Source organism: Micromys minutus (assembly GCF_963924665.1).
Source record: "Micromys minutus genome assembly, chromosome: 26".
Classification (NCBI taxonomy): Eukaryota; Metazoa; Chordata; class Mammalia; order Rodentia; family Muridae; genus Micromys; species Micromys minutus.
The window spans coordinates 1,087,277-1,110,387 of NC_137961.1; the positions used below are offsets into that span (position 1 = coordinate 1,087,277).

Consider the following 23,111-nt stretch of genomic DNA (forward strand, 5'->3'; position numbering starts at 1 on the left):
TCTTTACAAGTTTGGGAGTTGCTGCTAGTTGAAGCTTCTTTCTGAAAAATAACTAGTTTTCAAATTCCTCAGATACATTTTTTTTTGTGAAATTAGTTTTCTAAAATACATCATAGATACTACAGTTATGAACTGTCTAAATATATTATATGGAGGCTGCCAGAAGATACAGGGTTTTGGGTTTTAAATGACTTTGCATATGAATATTTATGAATATTATGAAAACTTTCTGAAAATTTGTTTTCTGAAAGGACATTAACAGCATTAAATGTCTATTGATTGATTTGAAAGTTATATCTTACTATTGAAGGAAAGTTGCCTTAAAGGCTGTGATGTATTATTTAATGTAAAATGTCATGACTATTTAAGAATTGCTTACAGAAAAATTTTCTTCAGTTGTGTCCTGAACATGTGCAACCTTAGCATATCAATTTCTTGCTTTAAAATTGAACTAATATACTAATCACATATTATTTTAAAATTTTTGTAAGCTATCATTTTCTTGAAAGAATAAAGGTTGGTTTGCTTATATTATATAACTGAACACAAATTTTTATCTGTAAGGATTGAGAAAGGCAAGTCAGGTCAGCCATGTTCTTGCTACTTGACATTGTTTTTACATTAGATTAACTTGTAGATTACTTCCACATGCTTAACTTTTTAATTCTCTTTTTCTCCTTTTCTTAAAGATGATACTTGTTGATGCCACTGTTCTCATCCTCGTAGCAGAAGATAGTCCTACTGAGAAAATGAGCACTTTGATCATTCAGTCTTTGAACTTTAACCTTTGACTGGAAGTGACCTATAGGCAATGAAGACTACTTCCTTTTACTGCATTTTTACTCGTGTGCATTCTGGGCGCATGTTGATCGCTGGTTCAATCCAGGCAACTGACATGCTTTTATTAGTCATACAGTATTAATGCAGGTGTCAGGAAATGTCAAATATAATTCCATTTTTTATTTTTATTTTTTTAAGCTTTTGGAAAAGTTCTAGGTCCTCATGTATTGTGCAATAACAGTGACTTCCTCAGTGGTTTGGGGACGTTCATTGCCGGCAATGGACGTTGGAAAAGAAAGAGTTTCTTAACTCCTGCCACTCGGTGATTAATGCATGACAGGGCCTATGAGATGAATTTATCGGTTATTGTAGGATTATAAGGAAAGCGAGGAATCCAACATTACATTGAAAGCCACCCCAACTGTTTATATTTGGATTCTGTGCACTGTGATCCTAAGGCTAACAGCATGGAATTACCTGCGTCTTTAAAGGACCATAAGAAAGATCATTGCATATTTATTTAATTGTTTATATCTGCTGTCAAATTGTTTTGACATGGAAGGTTTTCAAGGAACATTGGCAGAGAGGTACAATATGTTATCCCTATGGTGAAAATAAATTCATTTATTGTATATAGTCCTCAATCTCTGAAGTAAAGGTGTGAATAATAGGGTCTGAATGGTTTAACCAAGGCGTTGTTTTGGAAGTACAGAAAAATAGCAGTGATGATGAAATCACTGCCATCCATCCTTTGGGCCTGTTGTTGTTTTTCCAAGTACATTACACTCTGTTACTTCCTGCTAGCCATCAGCATGAGCCCTGTTACTTAAACACTATTTCATTTATTTATGTTTGGAAAAAAATCCATAAACATTTTTGTTTGTAATCTTGTTCCTTTTGTTATGTTTTCAGTTTGTTTAAATGTTACAATACTTTAATTGAAAGAATTTTGTCAAGTTTTTTCTTGTAAATTTTCTTTACTTGTATCATCTTGTCTTTCAATACTGTACCCTCAAATGAGAAATACATTTTTGACAGAGGCTTAATGTTTTAACAAAAGAGTGTGGACATTTTTATTTTAAGATTTTGGCAAAAAGGACACTATAAAAATGATTTGTTTGCTTATTTGTCTCACGTATCCATTGTGCAGGGTTTCTTGGAATAATTTGTTTGTTGAGAAGATTTTGCTCATAACTAGATGAAGTTTTTCTGTCTGTCTTTTTGTCTCTCCTCTTTCTCCCTCTCCCTCTCTCATATATATATAAATATATATATATATATAAAACAGTTGTTCATAAAGTTCCATCCTAAGTACCATGTACCATGTAATGATGCTACAACTAGGTCTTTTTAAGAAGTGATTAATGTATTTTATAAATTACCTTTTCACATATGCAAGATCTGTTTCTATGACAATGTTATTTTTACTAATGCCTTACTGTTGCACTCTTTTTCAATATCCTGCAGTGAATATATTAATCAATTTGGGCTTAAAAGTAAAAGCCAATTGGCTGAAAGGTCTGACAGTATGTAACCCCATAAAAATTATTCAATTGATAATTGGTAAAGAATATTTTAAAAATTGTTTTTAATCTCTGTAGATGACATTTTGTAGCTTTGTACATGTTGTTAATTAAGGGCATATAATTTTACACTCAAAGTATAACTGCTGAACTCAGGGGTGGGTAGACTTCAAAAATATGTCTGCTGTAGAAATAACTTGAAAAAAATTAAAACCATGGCCAGCCACCAAATTGTTGACACTGTTTATACTACTAGGGAGCAATCATCATTTTTTAAAGACTATAAACATTTTCTTCTGTCTTGACTGTATAATACATAAGTTGCCACAGTGATCATTATCAGTTTTATTAGTTGGCCTACTTAACATGAAAGAAATCTTTACATTCTTAGTTTTCCTCTGCTCTTAATATGAAATTACAGCTGTAACTCCAAAATACTAATTAATTCTTTTTGTCAGGGGGCAGGGGCACCGAGAGAAACGCTTACCTATTCATGGTCCTCTTACTAAAATCCTGGCCTGTGACATCATTCACCAAAGGAATTCTACACCAGGTCAAACAGTAACAGTGCTGTAGTGTAGATTACTAGCTTCAGTTGCGCTTTGTAACAATGATTAATGTACCTCTTTATATATGTAGACACTATAGGATAGACTCAGATGAAATAGGAAATAGTGAAAAACCAAACAGCTCTACTTCATTTTTGACTCCAAGTGAAGAAATTAAGAACACATCTAAAATATAGGAGCATCAACTATTAATAATTCATAATCAGATTAATATTAATCCTTTGAATTTAGGAGCCACTGAAAATTCTTTTACACTTGCATTTAATTATTTGCCATTATTAAAAGTCATAAGTATCTGGGTCATTGTTTAGTTGAGGGCAACTTATGGCTTTAATAAAACAAATATTTTGCTCTAACGTTATTGAGAGAACCAGAATTATAAGAAATTTACATGAAATATGCTGCGTTCATCCCCTCCTTCCTGCATCTTCTATTTAGTACTAGCCTGCGATATTTTATTTTTATACTTAGGGGCTGTATCTGTCTCTTCTTCTCTCCTCACATTTAGTTTAGGCTGCTCTCCTGTTTTGCCCACGTTTGTTAAAATGAGATACAGGTAGTTCCTTGGTTTTGCAGCTACAAACTTGATACCCTTCCAAATACAGACAAATGCTATAGGTTTTATGCAGAGAGGTTTTAGTTTAGTTTTGTGGGTGTTCTCTTAGGGAGTTTATATTTACTTCTAACGAACTTATATATGTAATTCTCTTTGACTAATGGGGAAATAAGCTTTTTCTTTTAGGTCCTAGGAGAAAAGAATGACAGCTTATATTTAGTCAACATTTAGCTGGAAAAAGACCATAATCTTTGTTGCCTGGACTTGATATGTAGACACATGCTACTAAGTGACTGGGGTGGTTACTTACCTACATTGGATAATAACTTGTGGAGATCCTAAACCAGGTATCTGGAGACTGGTTTTATCAATGGTAAATTGACAGTAAAGGAAATGAATCAGATGAAAATATCATGTAAATGTGTTATTTCTGGTGATGAAGTCTTTTTTTAAAGCCTGTGGGTTTTGAGAATTGAAGTATTTAAAACTCCCTTGAGTAGAGTACAGGAGGAGGTAATATATAGTCAAATTTGGGGTTTTTAATTAAAAAAAAGACTGAGTGTGGCCACGTCTCAGCTCTCATGGTCACTGCTGCTTATATTTCTCATTTTTATTGTTTTTTAAATGTATCTTAGCCGAAAGCTAAAGAGTTTATAATTGTGTTGAATTGTATATGCATATAAGTTGGCTTTCAAAAAGAACCTTTCTGAAGATTCTTTATCAGACCGCTGCAGAGCTGAGGGCACCACTCCCTGTAGCTCCATATACACCACCTCAAAGCCGGCCACCGTCCCATCGTGCACTCCTCCAGCAAGACCTCTGATGCCTTTGCATGGTGGCAGTCTGTGGAGCTGTTTGGTACAGAAGCTGCTCCCACCCAGCTACTGTCCTTCTTAGGTCTTTGTCCCCACCTTTCTGTCACTTCTTACCACCTCTTCTCTCTTCAATGTCTTCTCGTTTCCTTTTCTGACTTAGACGTTTGCTTTTCATTTTTGTTTAAGGTTAGGGAATCTAAAGAAGAAAGATTGTTATATCTGATTTTTTTTTTTTGGGGGGGTGGTTTTGGATTTTGAGACAAGAGTTTCTCTGTATAGCTCTGGCTGTCTGTAGACCAAGCTAGTCTTGAACTCACAGAGACATCTGCCTCTGCCTTCCAAGTGTTGGGATTAAATGTGTGAGCCGCCACCACCCGGCTACATCTGAAATTTTTAAGAAATTAAAAAAAAAAAAACCTTTCTATAAATAAGATACATGGGTGTGTGGAGGTTGTATCTAACTTTGTTTCATCAGCAAGTAGCTAAATGCATTGACTAATTGACAGAACTAAGCTGTGAACTGTCGTTGAATTCCTTTGGTAGTGAAATAGAGGAATTTATACTTGTTTTGTTTTAGATAGGGACTCTTCCAGAGTCTATTATTTCTCAAGTGAATTAAGTTGTTTTTCACTTAAATGTGGTGAAATTATTTGTGAATGACTTTTCTTCCTCAACATAAATTGTTCATTAACTCAGACAGGATTTTAGACATCAACATCTTTAGAGGCACATAGAATCTAAATGTTTCAGGCTTGGCTCGCTATATAGTTTTGTGATCTGCTAAGTAAGGTATTAGTTATAATTTCAGTTCTCATATTTATTATTGATATGTTTGGTGATGAGTCTCTGATTCTATGATTGTCTTAAATACTTCTGTTGATAAAGTTGTGCTGGGCTGCTTTTGCTGTAAGCAGGAATGCCTTAGTAGGCACATCTCCAGCCCTCTCTCAGGTCTCTCACACTTGGGAAGAGTTTCCCTGGGAGAGGAGAAGCAATTGCTGCTCTCTCTTGGTGCACACACATCCTGAATTTTCAGGACAACTGATGCAGTCATGTACGTTGTTTTCTCAAAGACAAAATGTACTGAAAACGTTTTCTGGACTCTGTGAGATGTAGTCATAGTCTCTGGTCTATGGAAAGACTGAAAAACTGTACTGTCTGAGTACCTGAAACAGGACTGTGAAGGCATTCTGAGGTTTTTATCAGATACCACAAAGGAGCAAATCTCTGCATAATAACAGAATATTCAAGTAAATGCAGGTTGTCAGCATAAAGAAAAGAACTCTTTGGATAGATTATTGCATTATCTAGTACTCAAGAATGAAGTACATGTTCAGGTCAGATTGAATCTGTTCATTTTGTTGCTGCCATATTCTGTTGGAAATTACAGTAGAGATTGTGCTTTTGATTAGGAATGGAAAGCTTGTGCTTGAGGTTTGAATAGGGTGGTTATATATATATTTTATAAGCATAAATTACAAAATATGTAAAGTAACTTTTTAACTAAGATGTAAATGTTAAGACAGACAAATGTGTGTCATATATTTTTCAACACATGCACCGACCGTTTCTTAGCTGAAGGTAGGTAACTTGGTGACTTTGTGTGCTTTATGGATCTTGAGTAACTTTTAATAATAAAGCAGTTGCCATTTGCTCCTCCACTCCTCATACTTGAATACAGTGGGGTGAGCACAAGAGTCCTCTGCAGTGCACACTGTAGACTTCAGTTTGTATGTCGACTCTTGTATACAAAAGCCTACTGTACAAATGGCTATGGAAACAGCATCTGCTTCCAGATGCATGAGGGGCGTCGCTGAAGCTGTTGCCCATCGCGGGTCCTTACTCCGCAGGGTGCTTTATGCTTTAGTGATCAAACTCATGGGAAGATGATCACTTATAATTCAGGACAGCCTGGTCATTTCCTAAGACCTTGTCCCCAAACTTTAAAAAGTCTGAGGCCTGCCTGGCCTTAGTCCCTTGTCCTGATGCTGAAAACATACAGATCCTCTAAGGAGTGGCAGGGCAAGCTTGGTGCAAGCAGTGTACACCTTTAATTCTTTCGCTTCGGAGGTGGGCAGAGACAGATGGATCTTGTGAGTGTGAGGCCAGCGTGGTCTACATAGTGAGTTCCAGAACAGCCAGAGCTACATAAGACTCTATCTTGGAAAAAAAAAAAAAAAAAAACCAAAATCTAAAAACAAAAACTAGTAACCAGGAAAGGAGGATTTGGGAATTAAAAATTGAGACCTGAAGACTTTGTGTTACCATGAGTCTGATGTTTAACTTAGAAGGGTTGTGGTTAATAAGGGCACCATATAAAAAAATTCCTGGATGCTTTTCTGAGTGTACCTACTGGTCAGCTAACTAAGATGAGTGACTGTTGAAGCTACAAGAATAGAGAAGGAAGTGAGCAGATGGGCTGGCTGTGTACCTCACTCCAGGCAAGGAGGAAATGTGTGCTTAGCTAGTTTCTTAACTTCAATCGTCATCATCATCTCATAGGTAGCTTCTGTCAGCAAGCTATTGCAGCTGACAACTAGGTTAGAAGATGGTTAGGGAAAGCATCGCTTGCTTTCACTTTGCTGTTCTTTCTCCACAATCCTTAACGTGTTTTCTACCACCCGTAGTAGGTCTAACTTTTCTTCACTAGGTAAAACTGCTGTGAATCTGTGGGTCTGTTAAAGTCCCCCCTGTTGCTAACTGCATCCAAACAAAGGTAATGTATAGTCTGATTAAAACACAACAAATCTAAAGGTTAGCTGATAGTATGTATTGTGTACTTGAATAGCTAAGGCCAGAACCATAGTGCTCTAGTTCTGCCTTAGTGAATACCCCTCGAGGTAGCTTTTGATTCGCTATGTCATGCAAGTGTATACATGGGAGTACCTGTGCACCCTACAGTTCAGTAAGGTACACCTGTAATTCTCCTTAAGGAAAGCAAAGTGCAAATCCAAGGTAGAGAGCATCTTTTCATGTCTACCTCACCTGTGGGGCCACTGTAGATGGATGTGTATCACTGAGCAAGAGCCTGAGAATGGGTGTCTGTGTCCTGCATACATTTAACTCAACATGAGAAGTGTTTGGGTCTCTGCTCTTACTCCAATAAAAGCAAATTTCTATCTTTTCCTGTTGTAATTTAATGGTGGTATTGCCTGCTTTGATTATCCAAAGAATCTGACACTTTACCTAATCCTTTCTTACTTTTTTTTTTTTTTTGGGTCAAGTCTACCTTTAAAACACCTCCCCTTCTTTCCAGTACCCTGGTCTCTGTGTGTGTTCAGCACCTGCCTAAAGTTCCAGGCTTCTCTTGACCACCAACAAGCCTTGTCCCAGAGTTGTGATGACGTAAGACTTAGTATATATTGCTAATGTTCTTGGATCAAAGAAAGGTTCAGCATCTGTGTGTGTGTGTGCGCGTATGTGTGTACATGTACAATGTTTGGGCAGTGCCTACAGATGTCAGAGGAGGGTGTTAGTATCCCTGGATTATTTCAAGCTGCTTTATAGGTACTACAAACTGAATCCGAGTCCTTTGCATAAGCAGAAAGTGCTCTTAAAACTTGAGCCATCTCTCCAGCCCCCAGCACCAGCTTTTCTACCTAAAAGCTTTATAACTTTAATGTTCAATTAGTAAAGCTCATTATCTTTGTCCTGACTTCTCTCCTACCAGTCATGTATCCCATGTCTTCTAATTTTAGGTAGACCATTGTAAGATATATTGGTGGTCCCAGCCTATAAGGGACAGTACTAAATATATTGGTTTTTAATAAATGTATTTCAAGTTGATTATACTTCAATCTTTTTAAGGAGGTTTGTTTATGTATGTGAGTATTTTGTCTATACGTTTGTACACCAGGACATCGGATCCCATGGAACTACAGTTGTAGAGAGTTATGAGCCACCGTATGCATGCTGGGAATTGAACTCGACCTCTAGAAGAACAGCCAGTGCTCTTAACTACTGAGCCATCTCTCCTGCCCTATATTTACATCTTTAATCCCATCTTTTTGAAAGGAATGTTCATATACTACCTGTTTTAAACACATACCAGACCACTATGTGGAGTGAAGAGTCAGGCAAACATAGTTTCTTGTCCCAGAGGCTTTAAGAAATCTGCTCTTAAAACATTAATTCATTGATGTTTGTCTGTTTGAATGGGTGTTTATCATATCATTGCCTTATCCCAGAGACAAATTCCTTGTTATTTTTAGATAAGAATATAGGTGTTTTAAACTCAAAACATTTGGGAAACAGTGAATCATAAATCTGACACTCATAAGGTTAAAAACCATATAAACACAGATACTTGCTGAGCATTTCTTATTGGCCGAGTAAGCTGGTATATCGGAGAGAAGAGGACAGATCTTGAAAACGCTTATGTCATAAATAAAAGATGAAAACGTACAATGTGAAACTTGATCCCCACCACACGCAGTGTATCTGATGAACGCAGAAATGAACTGTTTGCAGAAAGCGGTACCATGACTGGAAAACTGTAAATGCTGTAGGGGAGTTCCAGGTGGGCATAGTGTTGGGTTCAGGTGATGAAGTATCAGGTATCTAGTGACTATGTAGCCCAGCTCAATCTGCCTGTGTCCTCAGGACATTGATCTTTTTGGTAGGAGATCTCTATGAAATAAAGCCACTGTAAAGCAACAACACAGAAAATTTCCCAGAAAATAAAGTTCAGAATATGTCCCAAGTGAATTCAGTCCAGTAGTAAAATATCCCACCCAACAAGAAACACTTGAATAGCCCTGACTTTCTGGGGCTGTGGTTCTTAACCTTCCTAATGCTGTGAACCTTTAATACAGTTCATGCGGTGACCCCCAACCAGGAAGTTATGTAGTTGCTATTTTTTATAACTGTAACTCTGCTAGTGTTATGAAATGTAGATATCTGTTTACTGACGACAGTCTTAGATCACCCCTGTGAAAGGTTGTTTGATGCACCTCCCACCCCAGTGGTTACAACCCATGGGTTAAAAACCACTGCCATAGAGCTGGTTACCTCACTGTAAGCAACTGAGCCCAGCTTTCTTGTGCCAGTGGGATTCAAGGAAACTCATGTCTGAAGTTAGACTAGAGTGCAGGCCCTGGCTGGCAACGATAAATCTGACCACTAGAAAGACATTTCCAAACTGGAACCTGACTGTATCTACTACAGGTTTTGTGTCCTCCAACAGCGAAGTGGACGTTGGGCTACGACTGTACTTAAGGGGAGAGTTGGTGGAAGATGCCGGTGGAGTGAGATCATGTTGGAGTGTGATGGGCCCTTTCTCCATTGCAAGCATGAGGACCTATGTTCAAACCCAGAACCGGCATAAAAATGCTGGGAATTGTGCCATGCTTTAATCTCAGCATTGGGAAAAGCAGAGATGGGAAAGACCTTGGGGCTCACTGCTACAGGCAGCTTAATTAGTAAGGTTGGGGCCCATTGTGAGACCCTGTCTCAAAAGAAGTGGATGGCATTCCTTATGGATACCAAAGTTGTCCTTGGGCCTAGACAGGTACTCAGATGTCTCAGATGTTTGGAAAACCTTTTGCTTGGCCTGGTATTTGTTTAGTATCACTGTTTTGAGACAAGGTATCACTCACCCCACCCAGGCTGGTCTTGAGTTCTTAGGATCCAGTGAGTCTTAGCCTTATTAGCTAGGATCTCTCCCCTGGTTTTTGCTTGTTTCTTTTTGAGACAGGGATTTTCTGTGTAGCCTTGGCAACTCCTGGAACTTGCTCTGTAGACCAGGCTGGGCTCTAATTCAGAGAGATCCCCCTGCCTCAGCCTCCCAGGAGCTAGGATTAAAGGCCACACAGCCTAGCTCCATATTCAAATACTTTGATTTGTAGTTTAAAATTTTTCAAAGATGCTTTATGCAGTCACAAGAATTGGTCTTACTTGAGTTGAAATAATATACGGACAGGATGGAATGTCTCTGTGGGTTTGAGAGATTTTCAAGTTGTTGGTTGCCTCTAGGTGTTTCTTTCAGGTACCTCAAAGGCTTTCTACATTTCGAGTCTTACTTAGGAGGAAGACTTTGCCATTTTAAACAAGCTGTGAAGCATTAATGCACTTACAGTTGGCGCCAGTCTTTTGGAAGTCATGTCATACATGATTTTTGTTACATGTCATAATTTTCCCTTTTCCTGTGTAGTTAGTGTTTATTTTGATCTCAGAGCATGCTGATAATTTGGTGATTTCTTTTGTTGAGCTGCTTTGTTTTGCTTCTTAATATTAGCACTTTATCATATCAAGACCACACCCAAATATTTGCTTTACATCTTTTTAGCTAAGGCCATGTCTACAGCATGCCTTTAGTATTTACAGCTTAGCATGTTATATAAATAGTGTAACCGTCCCATAATGTCTGTCAAAAACCAAAGTAATAGCACTCAAACTATCTCCCTATATTCGGGGTTAAGAGCACTTGTTGCTTTTGCATAATACTTAGTGCATCACTTACATGGTGGCTCACAACCACCTGTACCTGCAGTTCCCATGGATCTGATGACCTCTGACCTCTGTGGGCACCAGTCACGCTTGTGCTACTCATCAGCATATGGAGGCATACACTTTTTTTTTTTTTTAAATTAAAATGTACTGGTTTTTCAGGCATAACTGCTTATAGTTCCCAGTGGTTATTTCAGCACCATCTAGATGGTTGAGTTCCACATTTCATTTTCTTATATGTTGAAAGACTCCAGGAGAACTGTGTCAGGGCTTCGAGGTGGGAGCCGTGGTTGCACTGTCCAGGACCCAAGTTGCTCAGCTGTCCCTGGGCCCTGATCAGGATAGCTGATACCTTCAAGATCTGTCCTTGTTTTAGAGTAAGCTGCCCCTGAACAATGACCAAACTTCCAAGATGGAATCCTGTCCTGATCCTCCAAATAGGGCCAGCCTCCTGTCAGATCTCATCCTCCTGTCAGATCTCCCTTTTAGGTTTATAAGATAGTGTCAGATCTTCTCAGTCCCAAACTCCCCTTGCCTATCATGATCTGAATGAGAAATCCCCCATAGGGTCATGCATTGTTCTCCAGTTGGTGTTGTTTCAGGAGATTAAGGAACCTTGGGAGGTATACCTTGCAGGAAGGAGTACCTCGCTGAGGGTGGGCTTTGAGAGTTTGCAGTTTTGCCCCCCCCTTCCTGTTCTTTGCAAGTCTCTGGATGAAGATGCAATCAGCCAGCTTCCTGCTCCAGCCAACATACTCTGCCTTCCCTGCCCTGTGCACTCTTGCCTTCTGAAGTCATAAGCCAAAATAAAGTCTTCAGAAGCTTCTTTGAGTCTCTGTTTCATCACAGTAACAAAATGTAACTAACACTGCCTGGATAGACTTCCGTGTCTCTTCCCTTCACATGCTTCAAGTCCACATTGTAGCTTGGTTTCTTGGCCCAGACCTCTGGATCTTTCAAAAAACTAACCTGCTAACATTTCTCTTGCCCTCCTAACTGCAGTGTCTGCTTCCGGGAGGCACCAGACCACTAGAGTTGGCACTGAGTGCAGTCCAGGGAAAAGATAAGCTGGGGTTTGGAGGCATAATGACTACCTGATTCAGGAGGATGCCATCCCATATGGCATATGGAGTTTGAAAAGTCCCTGCTACTGTTTACCTTGTGACCTTGTAAAGACTTCCACAAATGGCTGCCAGACTGTATCAAGGCAAAGGCATGAAGATCATAAGTTCACCGCCCATCTGGGCTAGCTATGTAGTGAGATGCTGTCCCAAGAACAAGTAACTTTTATCAGTGAAAAGCTTAAAGAGGAGGGGAGTGCAGGGCTGGAGAGATGGCTCAGTGGTTAAGGGTACTGACTGCTCTTCCAGAGGTCCTAAGTTCAATTCCAATCAACCACATGATGGCTTACAAACATCTGTAATGGGATCAGATGTCCTCTTCTGGTGTGTCTGAAGACAGCTATAGTGTATTTACATATAATAAATAATCTTAGAAGCTTTTGTAAGATTTGAGAGTGCAAAGCTGTGTCTGTTTCATCTGGTGTGTCTGTAGACAGCTACAGTGAAATATATAATAAATTTAGGGAAAAAAAGGGGGGAGTGCCTAGAAGAGAGGGACTAATTTCAACAGCACAAAGTCTGAAAAAGGTGGGCAACAATGAATCCAAGGACTCACATGGCCCACTGTCTTGGCATGTGTTTATATGCCTCTGTATTAGTAGGAGAGTCCTAATTCCTATCACATTGGAATTAGGACTTCATAAGAATGAAGAGAGGGAGTGGGGGAGAGAGAGTGAATTTAATTTATTGTGTACCTTTAAATAGTGGCACCTACTGTGGATGGAGTACTCAAATTCCTGAGACAATGAGGGGTATTTCTTATTTAAACTACCACTCACACACACCAAGACCATAAATAAGATGTTAGTGAGTATAGGTGGTTCTAGCTAGAATTTTAAATACTGTGGGGGAGGATGAAGGGAGGGAATACTGGGAGATTTGACTGGAAACTCCCAAGACTTTTGAGAGACCTTAGTTAAGACTCAGTAATAGAGCATGAACTGTAACCAGGAAATACTTCCAGTGGATTTATTGGGACACTAACCCAGCCACAAAAATTTTGACTTAAAATTTGTCCTGCCTGCAAGAGGTGCTGGAGTAAAGGTGTCTCAAAAAATGTGGACAAAGCCACCAATTACTGGTCCCCCTTGAGACCCGTGCCATGAAAGGGAGCCCACTCCTGATACTACATGGATGGGCAGGATCCAGAGACTGGAATGCCCAGAGACCTTAGAACCAAACACAACCAGAAAGAAAGAAAAAAAAATCAGTGCGATGTTCTGTAGTGATGTTTTGCTATACCGGTAGACAAGAACCTGGCCCAATCATCACCAGAGAGGCTTCATCCAGCAACTGATGGGGGCAGATGCAGAGACACACAGCCAAATGTTACCTGCAACTTGGGAGCCCTGCTTACTCTTCCTCTTACTGAGTTGCCTGGTCCCACTTAATATGAGTGGATGTGCTAGTCTTACTGCAACTTGATATGCCATGTTTTGTCAGTATTCCTAGGAGGTTTGCCCTTTTCCGAAGGAGGAGGAGTGGATAAGGGGGAGAGAGGAGGAGGGAACTGGCAGAAGAGAGAAGGGAAATGCAGTAGGGATGGAATATATGAAAGAAGAATAATTTTTTAAAATGTTACAGAGGGTCACTAGAATCATTAAGTTCACTAATAGCTGTCTTCTGCAGCCAAGGCTGGTGGTTGGAGAGGCTGCCACACTGTCTGGAATGCTGTGTGTATACTTGAACCTGAGACTTCTCTCTGGGACATGGTGTCTACTAGGAAGAATGCAAAGATCTGGAATAATGGCCCTGATTCTACAAGTTTGTATTTTTGCCAATGGGTATAAAAAGGGTCCATAAGGTTTTAAGTAACCAACACTATCTACGCTTTAGGCAACTTTTACTCTAAGATGTTTTGACAGGAAGGCCATTCGGGCTGTTTTTCAGCTCAGGAATGTCATTGAGGACACTGGAGTAGTTTTGTACAGATTCAGACTGGAGAAATACTTGTGATTTTGCATGAGCATATAGTTTCCTCAAAAAGTAACAGAATTGAGTTTTCTTTTTTGTTTGCTTTTAACATGTTTTGTTAATTCTCTAGGACCTTTGCATCATCCACTCCAATCCCACTCACTCCCTGGCCTGCCCCTCCCCACCTGTGACTCCCCCAAAAGTAAAAATTAAAAAAAAAAAAAAATTAAACCCAAACAAGTCCATTTTGTGTTGTCTATATACTTACTGGAATCAAACATTCACACATTCAGTGGCCTTCCCCTTGGATAGAACATAGTCCTTCCCTGCCTGGACTCTCCCAGAAGCCATCAAATGTGGATGCTTCCTGTTTGGGCTGTGGCATTTTTGGGTGGGGGGGTTGGGTGTCACCAAAGCCATGTTTCTCCCTCTGAACCATACATGTGCAGTCATCAATATCACAGGCAGAAGTGGCCCTCTTGCTCTTCACACCCAACGGGAGCACAGAACCTGGGCCTCCACGTGGCTTCTGGCAACAGCAAAGAACACACACAATTTGTTGCTGCAGCTGGACCACTGACCCAGACAAAGGCCATCAGAGGCAGCACAAACCACAGATACCAACATGGCTTCAAGGCTGCGGCACAGACCAGGAGCGTCCACATGGCCTTCGGTGGTAACCGTGGGCCACAGACATCAACACAGACCCTGGCTGCAGGAGGACTGGAGACCCAGACATGGCGGTCAGCCGCAGTGGTGCCGACTGACATCACAGTAGCTTCAGGATACAGCACAGACCTCAATGCTCGATGCAGGCTTGCTGGCCACTCCCAACAGAGTTTAAAATGATGATTCCTAATTGTGAATGCAGTTTCTATATCAGAAAAGAATTTCTTTTCAGTATTCGCACTGAACTTAAGTACTTTTGCTTGCCAGGTGCACCTGCTCCTAACAAACTAACCAGCACCCATCCCAACATGCACATTAACACAAAACAAACAAAACCTTTTTAATTATTAGGTAGTCTCATCAAGTTGCCCATCATGGTTTTGAACTTACTGTGTAGTCTAGACAGGTCCTTGTCTCCCTCCGGCTGCTGAGTAGTTGGGTGGGATTCTAAGTCTGGACCACCAGTTAGAGATCTGAACCCCATAGTGCCTGATACATAAGAATGGAGTGTGAACAGGAACAAGGGAGTACCTTTGGAAATTCAACGTAAGTCCTGGCAATTTATTTACTTGAGCTGAACAAAAAGTGTCTTTTTAAAATTCCCAGTTTCTTGCATAATTGACTGTTACAATTGAATTCATCGAATGTTTGTTAACTGGATGATTAAACGAACAAGCGTTCTAATCTTGAAGTTGAACCATAGAATTAACCACCCATTCTTTTGATGTTTCTGACATTACATCTGTAGTTAAACTTTTACATGAGTAAAGTGTTTTCTGTTTATAAAGCTGAAAAAGGACTTTCATGAGCTCATGTGTGCCCCCTAAAGGCAGAAGATGAAGGGACATGTCTGTCTCCTTAGGAATACATTATTTCTTCATTTGGTAGAGTGTTGCTCAATGTTTGGGTAATTTGATTCAACTTGTTACCAGTAAGGATTGGAATACAGGCCATGGTTCAGATTCTAGAGGAAAAACAAAAACCTTCCTGGCTGTTCTGGCATGGAGCCAGGCTTGAGAAGGACTACTTTAACTCACTTCCAAGTTGCTTAGGTTGCAAGCAATGTGACGTCATTTTCAAACAACACAAGAAAGCAGAAGACAAAGGTAATTTTCAGTTGTAACTCAGTAACATAAATTCCTGTAGAGGAGACTCTAACAATGGAATAATAGCAAAATTTGTAAGTTTTTATGTTCTGCAGAATGGAGTTTTTAAACAATGAATGAGAGAAATATTCTATTTATAATAAATGGAAATTTTAGTTAACAGAGTTTTCTAAGGCTTGTTATATTCTGAGACAGTGTTTCCTGCACAGTGCCAGCTGTCCTCTCTTTGTCAACCCTCCTGCCTCAGCTTTCTTAGTGTTGAAATGACCAGGTATGTACACCAGTAGGCCAGCTGGTTTCAATAATTTTTTTTTTTTAGATCCATGGGAATTGTCCAATAGTCAAAGACACATTTCATTTTGAATTGTGTCTCTGTTTTTGTTTTTTTCATAACACCAGGGCCTTGCTCACAGTAGGCACACACTCTACACTGATTTATGCTCTGGGCCACAACAAGTGCTAAAACATCCATTGCTTCACATTTCAGGCTTGCAGTGAGACTTGCATTAAGATTCTAGTTGATTTTGAGCAACACTAGCTTGTGATGAAAGGATGAATTGATTTGGGAAAATGGGGAGTCTAAGGGGAGTTTGGTTTTTAGAGGAGCAGGTTCGATGTCTCAAAGAGTCTATGATTTCCACAGAGCTCTCTGGCTTTATTCTGCTAGTATATTCTCCCACGTTGTGAGCATGAGCCCGTGACAGCCTTCTTCCCACCCTGGTACCTCCAAGCAAATCAGTTGCCTTCCTCACAGGCTCTTTTGGTTGTTTCGGATTGTTATGGGCACTACCTATCTCTACACCATCACTGAAGTTGAAGAGGTAAGATCTTGGTTAGGTCGCAGACTTGAAGTGCCAGGGTACAGATGGGGGAAGATACCCTAAAGGGGCCTCCACCTGCTCAGAGGGGAAGGGAAGGCGGGCAGGATTGTGGGAAGAGTGACACAGGGGGACAGTGAGTGGGATGTAAAGTGAATTTAAAAAAAAATCTTGGCTAGGCCTGAGCCTCTTGGTTGTCTGTGTCAGTGAGATTGGCAGCCCATAGGACACTGCAGGCTCAAAGCGTTTGTCTAGCCTCTTGGTTGTCTGTGTCAGTGAGATTGGCAGCCCATAGGACACTGCAGGCTCAAAGCGTTTGTCTAAGGCAGGGGCAGTGGCCTTGGGAACCTGAGTGTGTAAACAATGTCCGGTCTTCTCACTCATTTCAGAATCATTTGTTTGACCCGATGGGAGGTAACAGTTCTGAACTTGTGTGAGTACTCACCTCAAGTGTACTCCAGCTGAGGAACTTGTGTGTAAGTGAGGAGACATCTGGGGACAGCTCTTGCATTGCTCGACAATTTGACTTCCTTCCAAGCTGTAATTTGAAGGCAGAAATAATGTGCAATATTGTTGCAATAGAAAATAAGATCTGAATTTCCAGCATGGGGTAGGGACAATGGGCTAGTGTTAATGTGATGGACACCCCTCCCTTTCTTTTGTCTGGAACAAACATGGATGGGTCTCACATGTGGTTTAGAATAATTAAACTGGATTAATTTTCAGAGCCTAACAGCCTGCTGTCGTGGTTGGTTTCTTTATGGTCCCTTTTTTGTGTTTTTTGTGTGTTTTGTGTGTGTGTGTGTGTGTGTGTGTGTGTGTGTGTGTGTGTGTGTTTTGGAGCTGAGGTCAGACCCAGAGCTTTCTGCTTGCTAGCTAGGCAAGCATTTCACCACTGAGTGAAGTTCCTCAGCCCCAGGGTCTAATATCTTGAAGACAGAGGCTACACACAGGGTGTTATTTCAGCCCATTCCCCCCCCCAAAAAAAAACCTGCAAAGATGCTATCAGGTTTAACTGATCATTTTCAAATCATTCCTACTCTGTGATACAACCTGAGAAAACATGAAAAAACAGATGCCAACTGAATTATATAAATGATTAATGCACACTCAGTTCTAGAACGTTCAGAAAAGGTGGTTATACTCCGTGTAGTTGACTTTTAAAATATATTTGAGCTGTAGCCACTGCTGCCTCTCACTTGAGGAGCTCCTGCTGAAGGAGATGCGGGTTAATAAGGAGGTGCCCATACCATGGCTCCTACAAAGCAGACTGCTCGCAAATTCACTGGTGGTAAAACACCCAGGAAACAACTGGCTTCAAAAACTGCTTGCAAGAGTGCGCCCTCTACTGGAGGGATAAAGAGACCCCGTCGTTACAGACCTGGCACTGTGGCGCTCCGTGAAATCAGACTGAACTTCTGATCCGCAAGCTCCCCGCCTCTGGGGCAAGATATTGCTCAGGACTTCAAAACAGATCTGCGCTTCCAGAATGCATATATATTGGTGCTTTGTGGGAGGCAAGTGAGGCCAATCTGGTTGGCCTTTTTGAAGATACCTGTGTGCTATCCATGCCAAACGTGTAACAGTGATGCCAAAAGATATCCAGCTAGCACGCTGCATACACAGAGAACGTACTTAAGAGCTCACTATGAGGGGAAACATCTCATTCTCAAAAGAAAAATGTTTTTCTCTTCATGTTATCAGTAGTTCTGAATGTTAGATATTTTTTCCATGGGGTCAAAGATAACTAAGTATATGATTGTGAGTGGAAACAGGCGGCAGAATCAGGTATTGGCTGCTTCTCCACATTCATATGTGTGTGAATTTTAATATAAATACAATATGTAAAGCATTAATGCAGGTAAAATGTTTCAGTGAACACTTCAACAGTTCAGTTTCATAACAATTATAAATACGCCTGTCAAAAATATCTGGGCACTGCAAGCATTTGAATTTTTTTAAATAAAATTTCTTATTAAATATTTGCACTTGTAGCCATAAACACACACACACACACACACACACACACACACACGTCTGTGAGAATGTATGCTCGTGTGCCTAGTGTCCACAGAGGCCAAGAGAAGGCATTGTGCCCCTTGGAGCTGGAGGTACATGTTTCATGATCTGCTCAAAACATGTCCTAAGATGCAAACTCCAATCCTCTTAGTACAGCAGCAAGCACTCCTTCCTGCTGAGCCCTCCCTCCAACCCTTCTAGGAAGTAGACTTTGCATCACTTGGTGACAGGCCTGTTATTTGCATCAGCGAATGTTTTATGAGAAACTGAGTAACCAATAGGATTTGTGCTAAAATTAACAAACTAGACCCAACTTTCTAAGTGCTTCTTGTAGGGCTGTGGATGAAAGTGAGTTGTAAAGCCCTAGGACTATGCCAGAGTCTGGGGGCTAATCCTCAGCACCATAAAATGTTCCCTGTAGGGGCTGGAGAGGAGGCTCACCAGTTAAGAGCAACGAATGTTCTTCCAGCGGACCCGGGTTTCATGTCCAGCAACATAGGCACGGCAGTTCACATGCAAACTATCCATGCAGGGAAACATTGATAGATATAAACATTTAACAAAAAGTTGAGGTGTTTCCTGTGCTAATTGATATTTAAATTAGGAATAACTATTTCTACTAGCACTGTTTTATTTACAGTCTCACAATAGAGTGTTTCAGTACTTATTTTAAAGATTGCAAAAATGTCAGTTCACAGGTGTGAACTTGCAGAAGTGACCAGAAGAATCCTAAGTATTCATGCTTGAGACATGCTTGGCTTTGTATTTAAAAAGGATGACTGGACATCACAAACCTTTTATTTTGGCATCAATATAATCAAATGATGTGCACTTAATTAAATATGACAAATGACCTAACACTTCCTTTCTTTTGTTTGGAACAAGTTCTCACATGTAGTTCAGGTAACCCAAACTGACCATCCTCCTGCCTCAGACTTCCTAATACTGGGAATTTAACCATGTGTCACAGTGCATAGAGAAAATGTTGATTTTATAAGAAAAGATAAATCTACTTTTTCCAGTACAGAAAAATCAAAAGTCCCATCTTACACATAACTTTCCTGATGACATTTTAATAAACCTTGTAAACTGCTGCATTTACAAAAGCAGAAATTACAGAGAATAGCAAAAGCCATTGTATAATGTCTATTTGTTTTATTTAGGCTTCGCTGTGTATCCCTGACTGTCCTGGAACTCACTCTGTAGACCAGGCTGACCTTGAACTCACGGAGATTCACCTACCTCTGCCTCCCAAGTGCTGGGGTTAAAGGTGTGCGCCACTGTTGCATACCTCTTCACAGGGTTCCCCTTGTCAGGCAAAAGCACCTCCTCACAGGGTTCCCCTTGTCAGGCATAAGCATACAGAGACATTTGATTAAACATATATGTTCACTAGTGGATTGAAATTAAACATAAAGTCATACACTGTGGTGTGACATGAGAAATTGCATACCAATCTGCAGCTGCAGTGGGATCTCACACCACATTTACTCGATTAGCTAAAGCCTGATGCACCAACACACCCAATGGCTGATGAGAAGTCACAGTTCACCAGGAACTCTTCATTAACTGCTAGTGGAAGTTTTAGGAACCGTTGTGGAAGTCAGCTTGGCGACTTTTTATTTTTACTTTTTGGGCACCTATTCAAATGAGTTGTTAACTTTTATGTTCATGCAGTAACGTGCACCTAATGTTTGTAGTGTCTTTACTCAGAATTGCCAAAACATAGAAACAACAAAAATAACTGTCTTAGTTATGGTTTCCATCGCTGTGAAGAGACACTATGACCAAGGCAACTCTTACAAATGACAGCGTTTGACTGGGGCTGGCCACAGGTTCAGTGGTTCAGTTCATTATCAGCATGGTGGAAAAGCATGGCAGCATCCAGGCAGGCATGGTGGTCTAGAAGAAGCTGAGAGTTCTATGACTTGATCTAAAGGCAGTCAGAAGGAGGCTTTTTTTTTTCCTGCAGTGGGTGGAGCCTGAGCATAGGAAGAGACCTTCAAAGCCCACTCCCACAGTGACACACTTCCTCCAACAAGGCCACACCTTCTAACAATACCATTCCCTGTGGAGCAAGAATATTCTACCCACTACAATAACCAATAACATTAGTAATTAGATAGATTAATAAGCCAGTGGTGGGCTGGTGTGATAGCAAGCTAAAAGCATTTGCCACCAGGCCTGATGACCCAGGTTTGACCCACATGGTAGAAGCAGAGAGCCAACAAGTATGTCCTTTGCTCTCCACACTTACTCAGTGGCACATGCATACACATGCATTCCTTTTTTAAAGTTAATAAAATAAATAATTTAAGATATGAGCTGTGAGGGAATATCAAAGGAATATCATTTAGCATAAAACGAAACAAGCTATTTTAGCTACTTCCCTATTGCCATGACAAAATACCTCACAGAATTAAGAAAGGAAACATGTACTTTATTTCATGGTTTCAGAGGTTTTAGCCATCATGGTTTGGAGGGCACAGCACAGAAGTCCTGTTAAACTCACAGTGGACAAAGAGAAAACAGAGGGGCTAAAGAGATGGTCACTAGCCAAGAGCATTGGATGCCCTTTCAGGAGATCCAGGTTTTGATCCCCAGCACCCAAATGGTGGCTCAGAACTGATTATAGCTCCAGTTGTAGGGGGTCCAATGCCCTCTTCTAGCTTCCATGAGTACCAGGCATGTATATGGTCACAGCTATACAGGCAAATAAAACGTGCATATACATAAAATAGAGCTGACATTAGAATGATGAACATGGTAAGGTGCCCTCCAAAGACACTCCGATGTAATCTGCAGTGTCTTTTAGATCATCAGAATCTGAATTTTGGATACAGTGAAGCTATTCTGGATTCAAAGTAAGGGTAGATACAAGTCATTATACACTTGTCCCAACCCGTACAATGTGTTCCACTGACAGTGAGCCTTATAAAGTACCGTCGATGAGGAAAGGCTAGAAGTGGGACTGGAGAGATGGTTCAGTGGGTAAGTAGTACTTACTACTCTTCCTGAGGACCCGAGTTCAGCTTCCAGCACCCACACTGAGTGGCTCACAACCTCTTTGAATTCCAGCTCTAGAAAATCTGTTACCCTCGTCTTGCCTCCATGAGCAACTACACACATGTTACAGAAACACTTATATACATATAAATAAAAAAATAATTTTTAAAAGAAAGAGAAGTTAGAAGAAATAATCTTGAACATTTTTGCTTTAAATAAGTGATAAAAGGTTGGATAAATAAGATTAAAGCATTATAAGTCAGTATTGTGCCCCCCTCATTCTAGGTGATAAATCAAGTCCTACTAATAATACTATCAAAATATTTCTTGTATCTCATGAGATTACACAGGGATAAATCCCTAAAACCAATAGCAAGAAAACCTACACACACATACTGAGATTGAAAATTACTCTTGAATCACCAATGGGTTACTGAAGAAATCAAGAAATTTAAATTTTTCCTAAGTCAAATTAAATAAAATTACAACTTGCTAGAACCTTTGTAATACAGCCAAGGATGTTTTAAGATTTTTTACCTATTATTGTGAGCATTAATTAAAAAAAAAAAAACAGAAAGGAAGAAAGAAAAAAAGAAATCAGAAGGTTGATAAATAACCTAACGATGCACCTCAGATTCCCAGAGTTTGTGCTGGGGATTCAAACACAAGTAGAGTAGATGGCAAGAAATGTTGAATATCATGGAAGTAATTAATAAAATACAGACTTAAGAAAACAGAGACCCAATCAAAGATGGCTCCTTGAAAAAATAAACAAGATTAAAATTCCTAGTTGGAAAAAAACAAAAAAGCCCATATCAATACGACTAGAGACAAAAGAGGAGATGTTACTGTTGGGTTCTAGGAGTTGCCTCAAAAACCATATAAACACTGATCTCTGTCAGACAGGAATAGTTTATTAAGCATATACCCCAGGACTGATCAGTCAGGCCACATTTCAGGCTCAGGACCTGAACTGTGATGGTGAATCAAGAGCTTATAGGACTTTTAAGCCTAAAATCTACAAACACCTGTGCCAAGTTATTCCACCAATCAGGATTTAGGAATATGGGATTTCCTTAGGAACACGTCTTTGTTGTACACTTATCCTGCTCCAATTGGCTGGGGCATTCAACTATGGCAGAGGACTTGCCTTATCTAATATTCATGCCTTAACTTGCCAACCAGGATGTCAGTTACCCACATACATGTCTCTGTGCCAAGTAGAATGTCAGTTCCCAGGGAAGTCTTGGGTATTTAAACTTTATTTGACCCCTACTCAAAATGAAAGTCTTATTCCAAATAGTTTCTTATATTGGTGCAGGTGTCTCTCTTATGTTGGGGTTCATCCCAGGGGCACCTTATAAAAGCAAAAACCATAAAGGCTTATATGCAGGTGCAGGAAGTGTTGCTAGGCAGTTGGTTCTGATCCAAGCCTATTGTGGCTAACTATAGAAAGCAATTCAATTGATTTCTGTCACGATTGGTTTCTAAGAGTACATAACATAATATGTAACCAATTTGGGCATGAGAATGTTTTCTAGTAACAGAAGAAACATATGAAAAAGATTCCTTATAATATTAATAAGAGTACAAAGTGGGCTGCTAGCCAGGTTAACAGTTACCTAGGCCTTAACATTCTATCTAGGCCTTAATATTTTACCTAGGCCTTAATAGTTACTATTGACTCAACAAAATGTAGAGAATCATTAGGGAGTACTTTAAATATTTATATTTAAAAACTGGGAGACATAGAAGAAATGGATAAATT

The 23,111-nt window shown here is 40.0% G+C and overlaps 1 protein-coding gene across 1 annotated transcript in view; it reads left to right on the forward strand.

The window, feature by feature from the left end:
• The window catches only part of UBE2W (ubiquitin conjugating enzyme E2 W), a gene marked incomplete at its 5' end in the record, with an annotated part of 43,743 nt that extends 41,728 nt beyond the window's left edge, over positions 1-2,015 (forward strand). Inside the window, one exon of the mRNA XM_080938631.1 lies at positions 690-2,015. Coding sequence (XP_080794757.1) covers positions 690-703 — 14 coding nt within the window. The 3' untranslated portion in view covers positions 704-2,015. The remainder of the gene's footprint in view (positions 1-689) is intronic.
• Positions 2,016-23,111: the final 21,096 nt, after the last annotated feature.